Here is a 10,496-nt window from a genome sequence, read left to right on the forward strand (position 1 = left end):
TTATTTCTTCTTTTGCTTCAAATAATTTTTTTCTGTCGCTTCTATTTCTTCTTTTGCTTCAGACAATTTTTCTTCCATCGCAATTCTTATAGCGGAGGTAGTGTTTTCAACTTCTATCTCAACCCTTCTATCAAAATCTCTTGCTCAGCCTGGGATCACTTATATGCAGGGCCATAAACAAAACTTGGAGCTGCTCCTTTTCCTAAAATTCGAATATTTTCATGAGTGTCTGGTCCCATAACCTGTGCATACACATCATTTGGAGCACTTCCAGGGATATTTAACTCGGGATACACCTTAGAAAGTTCATCTATTTCTTTATTTTGGAAAGAAAAGGTAAAACAATGAAAAGCTAATAAAATTTTATATTGGAAAGAAAGTAATTCATATTCATAAAGAATGGGAATTTACCATAGTTTCATCAGCTATCTCATTTACTAGTTGTTTATTCTTTCTTGTATGTGTTTCTTTGAATACCTCAATAAGACTTGGTTTTACACCATTCTTCTTTGTCATCTATTTAAATAGTAAAAAATTTGTAGCAAAGATATTCAAGAAAATAAGTATTGATATATAAATTGCAGAAAGCTTATAGTAAATATGGCATACATCATCTATAATTTGAGAATGACTTTTTCTTCCTGATGTGTGTGGCATACTCAACTTCCTTCGACTTTCTTTGTTCCTCTCGCTCTTTTCCTAGAAAAGTTACGCGTAATTTTATATATTAGAACTAATTCATGGCCAAACATCAGACCAAAAAATAAAACTTTTAAAAGAAAAAAGAGAAAAGGTAAGAAGAACTACAGAGGAAAAGCATAAAAATATTTAAAAGAAAAAGTATGATCCGCATAAGGAATGCGCTAATAGCATGTGCCAAGGGCAAGAGAAGAAGATGCTTGATGCTCGGAGAATACCTTTGCTTCATTAGAGCTCCAATAATGAACTAATGCACGCCACTGGTCTTCTTCTACCATGTCTGGACGTTTAGCTAAGTGCTCGATATCGTTGTTGTATGGCTTAAAACCAATCATTTTTGCTTCATGCTTCCATTCTTTCCATTTAGATCCAACCAATATCATCAACATACGTCTCATATCCTTAGTTGCATCAGTATTTTCCTGCAAACATCAACGTATAACACATGTATAAAAGCATAAAATCAATAAGAATCTTAGTATATAACCTTTTTCTTTAATTTTATAAGCACCTTAATATGAGCCCATATCCTATTCTTGTACAGTTTAGGCACAAGCCTCCAATCTTTATGATTTAAAGGAGCTAAAATGCCATTTCGTGTTATGACTCCAAGTTTTGAACTCAATGTAGTTGCATCAGGTCCAATAGCTTGATTAAGATTATTCAACTCAACATGTAAAATGCCACCATCTTTTCTCCATCCTGAGTGCATTATAGTAGGACCCCTAGGTCGCTTAGATTGCTCTTCATTAGCACTAGAGTCTGCAATAACCAAATACAAAAAAGAGAGTCGTCCATAACTAGTAAAACTCAATTAATTATTCTTTTTCTTCTTTTAAAAATTCACATAAATACTCCATTAATACCAAGGGATTAGAATAATAAAGTGATAGAGGAAAAGCTGTCATAAATGAAGCATATATATTTTTGGGGGAAAAAACTACAGCGATACAGGTAGGTATAGTGATATGAATTCTTTCTTGGATATTATATCTGCTAGATTATTAGACGCCTTAGCTAGATCCATTAAACATATCTTAGCGATAATGTTGATGTGCTCACAATCTGTCTCATGTTTTCAATTTGTATATGAAAGCTAAGTGTAATTGGCCAATGTACTGCAGAAGATAGCTTCTAATAGCAAAGCAAGTGCTACCTTCATAAGCACAGAATATATATGTCTCCACATTCATGATACTATTTGTATGTTTAAGTGGTGTCTCTGCTTCTGTGGGGGACTTATAAGTATATTATTTTAGGAACAATGATAGAGATGAGTGGTCAAAGTACAAGTACTCTCGGTGGATTTGCTTGAGTTGATATTTTATATTTAGGTCTACTTGGTTGCTTGGGAAAAAGTGTACAAATACACAAAGTGTAGCTATTCAATAAAAATAAGATATTATACAAAATAAGTACCTAGGGATTTTTTTGTTTCATGTGAATCATTTCTTGATTTACTGGATCGAATAGCTTGTCCTTCATTTTGTGGCCAGTTTTGAGGTGGTTGAGGCATCGCCGCACCTCCCATTTGTTCTTCTTGTTGCTCCGGAACATCAGACAGAAGCATTTCTTAACTGAAATTTCTCTGTCTTTTTCTTGCCATCACAATAAAGTTGCTCAAATACTATAGTTCCTGCAAAATTGAAATATATATATATATATAGTGTGTGTGTGTACAAGTATTTTAGCTGGTTCACAATTACATATTTTCTAAACCATATGTGAAATTTTTCATTGTGAATCTGATCCACATCATGTCTCGATAGACGAGAATTTTGCTTCTTGATTTCTTTTATATGCTCACTGCAAAAGTAAAACACTTAAAAACTTAATAAAAGAAATTATAAATGTTATTACTTAATAATTAATTATAAAGCAGAATATTATTGAATACTTACTGACGGTATGGCATTATGGTAACAGAATTAAATAAAACATATCTATGCTCTTGGGCATGAGTAATGTCATCAAGCGTAAACCTATCAATTTTAGTTGACTGACGACACTCTTGATTTGGAATCTCATTATAGAAACCATAATTTCTTAAAGATCGATTTAACTTTGTCTCCACATCATGTAGATATCTTGATCAGAATGTCATGCACTCTTCTATCCAATATCCCTCTGTAATTGAACCTTCTGGATGGCTTCTACTCCTCACATAATTTTTAAGAGTAAGCAAGTACCTAAAATAATAAATAATACTATAATTCAATATAATACTTCATAAGTACAATAAATAAGAATAACGAAATGGTACCTTTTAAATGCCTACGTTGAATGGTATTGTGGAGGTCCACCAATCTTTGCTTCTTCAACTAAATGGATGACTAGATGTTCCATGATATCAAAAAAAGATGGAGAAAATATTCTCTCAAAATGACAAAGAGTTATTGCAACTCGATCTTGGAGCTTTTCTAATTCACCTATGTTCATAACTGTCGAACAAATGCCCCTAAAAATATTACTTAATTCTATCATTGGCTTAAGGACATTCAGTGGAAGGAGACCTCGCAAAGCAATAGGAAGGAGTTATTGACAGTCATGACTCTTCAATCCATGCACAGTGCATTGCTTAAGATCAACACAACGTGATATATTGGAAGCATATCCATCTGGTACTTTCACATCTCTTAAAACTTGTAAGAGCATATCTTTTTGTGCATTACTCAAAAAGAAACATGTTGGAGGTAGATAGTATTTGCCATTAGTTTTTTTTAGGGTGCAAAGCCTTTCGAATCCCCTTCTCTTGTAAATTCAAACGAGAATTCAGATTATCTTTTTCTTTCCCGTCAACATTTAGTAATGTTCAGAATATATTGTCAAATACATTCTTTTTTATATGCATTGTGTCAAGATTATGATGAATCATATTGTCTTTCCAGTAGTCTAACTCAAAAAATATGCTCTTTTTTTTCATAAATATTGTAACATGGCATCGTCAACATGATCAGAATTCTTCCATTTTCTTTTCTTGGATTTGGCCAATAGATGTTTTCCGAATTATTCTAATACCTTTCAATTGCTTAAGAACTTCAATACCTGACAAACATTTAGGTGTTGCCTCTAACTCCTTAAAACCATCAAACGAAACTTTATCTTTTCGAAACATGTGCCCATGGGGTAACCAACGCCTGTGCGACATGAAGCAATATTTTCCCCCATATTTCAATCTCAGAAATTTAGTCTTGGTCAGACAACATGGACAAGCATATCTAGTTTTCACACCATATCCTGATAAGTTACCTAGTGCTGGAAAATCATTGACTGTCCAAAGCAATGAAGCACGCATTTGAAACATATGATATTTTGTATAAACTGACACAACTGTATAGACAACAAAAACTTTTACTTGATAAAAATTAATATTAATATATTTATTAAAAACAGCAAAATGGGGTACTCCTCACAAAGATTAACACCAAAATTTCTCTCTCTCTCACACACAAAAAAAAATACAAGATCCATTTTTTTCAACCAAACAGACAACAAAAAAGAATAACCAATTAGTTACTATACAATAATTAACACTTTAATCACCAAGAAACTAATAATATAATTGAACTCTAAGCATAATCTGCCACTAAATAATGAAAATCCTATATCCAGCTTTATAAATATACTAAACAACAAACACCCAAAAACACACCAAAAAATCAAAATCAATCTACCAATCAATACCTAAAGAGAAAATTGTTAACTCAAATTCGAATAATTAAGAAAAATAAAGAAATTTGTTAACCCAAATCCGAACAACTAAGAAAAGGAAAGATATCTGTTATCTAAATTGGGTACCTTGAATTTGTAGAAAATAACCTTTGTGAATCTCAGCAGCAAAAGCCTCAGAGATTTTCATCTCCAATTATCTATTATTGCACAGTGGAATGTAAAAAATTAGGTTTTTTGTAAAATTCTAACTAAGGAAGGAAAACTATATTTTTTAAAATTGGGAGGAGGGAAGCAAAATTCTTACCGCCAAAATCTTTTCCTTTTAATTATCCAATACTCTCCATACATAGCTCCTTTTGAGTCTTGGGATGGAGGGAGCAGACTTGAGAAATTTTGGCTAAACCCAATTTGAGATTTTGAGCCAAAATTGATTTTAGATTGAGAGAAGAGAGGGGATGGGTCCTGAGGTGCTTGTAAGGCTACGGCTTTCTCAAGTTTTGTCAGTAAATGTTGGTTCCTTGGTTTCATAAATATTTTTGTTTTATTTTAAATATTTCAATCTTTAAATCCAACATCTAATAAGTAGTAGTAATAATAATATATATATTGACTAAATATTAATATTTTAATATATATATATATATATATATAATTAATTTTTTGTTTCAATTACTTAATTAATTATGTCCGAAAGTCCATCATACGTGGGCATTTCACTTAATATCGGGCGAGTCGTAAGCCTCATGAATCTTTAAATTTTTTAGTTCAAGAAATTAATATATATATATATATATATATATATATAATAAAAATATAGAAAGTGCATTAAAAGGTTAAGAAAATCAAAGGATTAAGGAAACTCATAAAAACCAAAATATCTAACATGTTTTACAAGTATAAACAAAACAATAGTGTTAAAATTGTTTTCAAACTACATATTTGATTATTTCCCTAAAAGGCTAGAAGTTATAAATTATTATCAAACTACACATTTAATTACCTTCCTAAAAGTAATAATCAATAAACTTTATCAATATTATAATTCAAAATATTACTCCTTCAGAAATAAATACAAAGTATTAAAGTCTCTTTTGGTAGATAAAAAATTAAGAATAAAAATCAATAGCGAGTGAAGATATATAGTTCGATTAACACTCACGATGTTTTCATTTAGTAAATAAACAATACTATGACTCATTATTTGAGTTAAGATCATTTATTTGTTAATGTATTTTGAGGGTCTACACCATTAATTAAAAAATTTAAGAGATGATTTACCTAGTACTTATTGAGCGAGCCCAAACGCTGAGCGATAGGCATGTAGGGTGCATAATCTTATGTTTGTGGTGCATGTAAGCCTCACAAATTAAGCCTTACACTTGAGCCGCCTCAAGGCATTGTGCAAATGCGTCGCTCATGAGCTAGTCCTGGACGAGCCTTTTAAAATATTAAGCAACAAGAAGAGAAATCGTCTATATTGTAGGTAATTAACACAATATTTTAACAAATTAAATATTAAATATAAAGGGTGTGATATTTTTTATAAGACAAAGAATGATTTAAAATTTAGAAAGTATAGAGAAATTTTCAATTGTAGATGTAAATGTTCGTAATTACCGACAAATAATATGACATTTAAAGTAAGGTCATATTTTTTTGTCATTTGTATCAAAAATATTTTTACAACATTTGATATAAGTGTCATATTTTTACTACAGTTTGGACCAAATGTCATTGTTTTTATGGCATTTTATACCAAATGTCGTCCTTTTTACGACATTTTGGATCAAATGTCTAATTTTTACGATATTTTGTAGCAAATGTCGTACTTTTTACGACATTTCTTAAGAAATGTCATTATGTTGACGACATTTTGTATCAAATGTCGTTGTTTTAATGATATTTCCTATCAAATGTCATTTTTTACAACATTTAGTATTAAATGTCATTGTTTCTATGACAATTAATATTAAATATCGTAGTTTTTATGATACTTTGTCATAAATGTCAAAAAAGGAAATTTTCCGACATTTATTTCAATAGTCACTAAATAAATGTCGTCGTATCCTCAATTTCTTGTAGTGCTTGTAAGAACTCACTTTGACAAAAAGATTCGCTTTCTCCTGCTAAGATATAAACACCACCTTTTCATTAAAGTTCTAATTTATACTATTCCATACTTTTCCATCAGATCCGATAATAACTTGAATATTCAAGGATTTGTCTGTCATTCATCATTGTCAGGGAGAAACATCCATCTATTTCATCCTTTATTGGGTGAATCATTCTTCCTATTTACTTAAATGTCATTTATTGATATTCATTGAAATTGAATGCTACTTTATTACTTATGCCTTTTCGAACAGTTATTGCATGCTGCCATTACTATCTAACCGAGCTCACCCATTGATTATTGCGTCCTTGAATGTTTTATCTAGAAATACTATTGTTAACTAAGTTTAACTCATAATTATATAAATTTAATTATTTGAACCAAGATACATATTTTTTGGTCAAATAATTTGGCGCCACCTGTGGGGATTTCTTAGTTAAAACTTTTAGTTTCTTCTAGATCTACAACTAGCACGAGTCACTAACGTAAAAGAAAAAAACAAGATCTCCTTTTTGTGCACACAAATCCTAACATGGCAGGTAACCGAGAAGAAAGGACGAGGATAATAAGTGACCTCCCAACCAACCTCATGAACGTCATCAACGAAAGTTGTGAAACGGCAGACGAAGGCGCGACACTCGGTGCCTCCCCTAGGCGATATGAGTCACCACCCCCTCACTGCAGCGCCCCCAGTTGTAAAAAAACGCTCGAAGCGTGGCTAATTGACATGTTGACCAGCGTCATCAACAAGCCCGCTCGGGACATAACTATAGAAAATGCAAGGACTTGCACGATACAATAAACGGACGAGCAGTGCAACTAACCTTTTCCCCCAACAACAGGTATTACTCACAATGTCATTGATAGTGCAGGTGACAACGCCCTTGCAACTATTCTGAAAAGGATGGAAGAAATGGAGAATGAAAACAAGATACTCTGAGATCAAATGAAAGAACACCAAGAAAGGTTCAATAAAATACCAGGCACCCCTAAGCTGTTGTCAAAGAGGGATTCCTGCCAGTTCATCGAACAACCGTACAGTGATGATGCAGCCCCGCATGCTATACCAAAAACCTTTAAAATGCCGCCTTACCTCAGGAAACGACCTTGACAAAGAATAGATATCTTCTATCTTGCTAAAGAAGTTTAGTGAAACCCTCACATGAGGGGCATTAACCTGGTATTCGCAGCTACCAACACGCTCCATAGAAACCTTTGAAGAAATGGCTGACAAGTTCGTGACGGCTCACGTCGGAGCTAGAAAGACCGAGGTAAGAGTGAACGACATATTTGCTATTAAACAATCTCTGGGAGAGGGACTGAGGGACTTCCTTGTCTGGTTCAACCAACTAAGGATGACTTTGCCAAATGTGTTTGAAGGGATGGCGGTCACAGCTTTTCAGAACGGGCTGAGTAGGGATGGTTCAAGAGCAACGAGAAAACTGTTAAGTCGGTTGATAAAGTACCCCCCAACCACTTGGGACGAAATACACAATTCTTATTGTGCCGAGGTTCGTGAAGATGAGGATGACCTTAATGGTCCAACCCACTGACTATCCTCAGTACAAGCGGAATCAAGAAAGGACCGAAGAGACAATGCCAGAAGATATCATCCAATTTCGTGACTTAATGGGGAATGACACCAACCATAAATCAGAACGGCCGCTACCCCCTCCCCCCGCTACAAAGAAGGTCCATCCATACCAAGGATGGGAACCCATCGAAATAACAGAGGTATGCTGTTACACCCTATTTTTTCGTATGTAAGAGTACACCGTAAGCCAATAATGAAATCACCTTTGAAAAGTTTACAAAGTTAGTTAATCGTGTTAACATGGATGTTACATATATTTAAGATCATGAATATCAAGTACCAAGAGGGTTTGAAGGCTTAGAAGCTAAATGAATTGAAAAAAAATAAGTTTCGTCGAAAGTTGACAAGTTGGGAATGTTATAACATATACTTTTCGGGTGAGACTATGGTGCTTAACATTATAAGGAGATTATGTTATGAGTTAATTTAGTCGTATGATAGTCATGTGTTATATTTTGAAGTCAAGTGAGTTGTGGAATAAAAGTTGAAAAAGATCATCACAAGTTACATTCATAAATGTGTTGAACCTTAACCCAAATGTATCTAAGCTTTTCTCCCATCATACTTGGAATTATGGGATGATCAACCTACCAAATTAAAGATCTACGAGTCTAGTTTCTAACACATTATCAATACGACATCAGAGTCGAGAAATATTTGCATTTTTGTGAGACCATACAAGCAGCTCTCAATGGGACCCACTTAGGCGGTGGACGACCCTTGAACATTTTAAAGGGCTTGGACGGCTTATTTTTGGTCATTTTCGACCAAGGACAGTTCCCAAACACTCTCAACACCTCTCTTACAGTTCTCAAGGGTTCCAAGTCGAATCCAATGGTGTTTTACCTAAACCTAACCTCAAAAGTTAGCCTAAGTGAAGAAGAGAGTATTTATGGTGTAGTGATGTGAATAAGGGTGCTTGTAAGCTAAGGGAAGCTTTGGTTCGAGTTTTTTCAGATTATTTAAGGTATTTATAACACCCTATTTCTTGGAATTAATCTTATATATGTGTTGGTTGTGAGCACGTGATTTTTTTGCCCTATATGAATTACTCCCACAAATTCAAAACAAAATAATGTTCCCATTATTTGCAATTTCGTAGATTTTTGTAGCATTTTTTTTGCATTTATCTGCGCATGTTAATTTTGTTTAAATTATGAAAAATACAAAAATATGTTGCCTTTGAATTTAGGATTTAACTTTGCATTATTCGACATTATTTATGTGACACATACTGCGATGAAAGCACAGGCACTAGCCGATCATTTGGCTGAGAACCCCGTCGATGAAGATTATGAACCTTTGAAAACTTATTTCTCTGATGAAGAGGTGATGTACATTGATGAATGGGAACAAGCCGAGAAGCCGGGATGGAAACTTTTCTTTGATGGGGCTGCAAATATGAAAGGTGTGGGAATAGGAGCGGTACTTATTTCTGAAACCGGTCAGCATTACCCTGTTACAGCTCGGCTTCGTTTCTACTGTACGAACAACATGGTAGAATATGAGGCGTGTATATTGGGATTGAGATTAGCTGTAGATATGGGTGTACGGGAAGTCTTGGTCATGGGTGACTCGGACCTACTAGTACACCAAATTCAAGGAGAATGGGAAACACGAAATTTAAAGCTTATACCGTACTGGCAATGTCTGCATGAGCTTTGTCAGCAGTTTCAGGCTATAGAGTTCAGGCACATTCCAAGGATTCATAATGAGGTTGCCGACGCTTTGGCTACTTTGGCATCGATGTTGCATCATCCAGACAAGGCTTATGTTGATCCATTGCAGATTCAGGTCCGTGATCAGCATGCTTACTGTAGTATGATAGAAGAGGAAATCGACGACGAGCCGTGGTTCCATGATATCAAAGAGTACATCAGGACGGGAGTATATCCGGTACAGGCCACCGGGGAACAGAAAAGAATGATTCGGCTATTGGCAAGCGGGGTTTTCTTTAGTGGAGGAGTGTTGTACAAAAGAACTCTAGACCTCGGGTTGTTGAGATGCATGGATGCAAGACAGGCCACATCTATCATGACTGAGGTACATTCCGGAGTTTGTGGACCGCATATGAGTGGGTACGTTCTAGCAAAAAAGATTCTCCGAGCAGGTTATTATTGGCTCACCATGGAGCGGGATTGTATCAGTTTTGTGCGTAAGTGCCATCAGTGCCAAGTGCATGGAGATTTGATTCACTCTCCACCATCAGAACTACATACGATGTCCGCACCATGGCCTTTTGTTGCATGGGGCATTGATGTTATTGGGCCAATTGATCCAGCAGCGTCAAATGGGCACAGGTTTATTCTGGTAGCTATAGACTATTTTACCAAATGGGTGGAAGCTAAGACGTTCAAGTCTGTGACTAAGAAAGCTGTAGTCGACTTCGTGCATTCAAATATCATCTGTCGGTTTGGG

At 34.6% G+C, this 10,496-nt stretch overlaps 1 protein-coding gene and 1 long non-coding RNA gene across 2 annotated transcripts; both read right to left on the bottom strand.

The window, feature by feature from the left end:
* Positions 1 to 462: 462 nt before the first annotated feature.
* Positions 463 to 2,323, bottom strand: LOC107819054 (uncharacterized). The gene is made up of 4 exons (XM_016645128.2): positions 2,119 to 2,323; positions 1,211 to 1,461; positions 918 to 1,121; positions 463 to 699 (listed from the first exon to the last, which is right to left on the bottom strand). Exons 1-4 carry the CDS (start codon positions 2,267 to 2,269, stop codon positions 517 to 519), a joined length of 789 nt encoding a protein of 262 aa, XP_016500614.1. The 5' UTR covers positions 2,270 to 2,323; the 3' UTR covers positions 463 to 516.
* A 42-nt stretch (positions 2,324 to 2,365) lies between these two features.
* On the bottom strand, positions 2,366 to 4,877 carry LOC142175306 (uncharacterized). Its single transcript, XR_012704351.1, has 4 exons — positions 4,676 to 4,877; positions 2,963 to 4,568; positions 2,601 to 2,888; positions 2,366 to 2,505 (listed from the first exon to the last, which is right to left on the bottom strand). It is a non-coding gene; the product is annotated as an uncharacterized LOC142175306 (long non-coding RNA).
* Positions 4,878 to 10,496: the final 5,619 nt, after the last annotated feature.

The sequence above is a fragment of the Nicotiana tabacum genome, chromosome 3, assembly GCF_000715075.1.
Source record: "Nicotiana tabacum cultivar K326 chromosome 3, ASM71507v2, whole genome shotgun sequence".
Lineage (NCBI taxonomy): Eukaryota > Viridiplantae > Streptophyta > Magnoliopsida > Solanales > Solanaceae > Nicotiana > Nicotiana tabacum.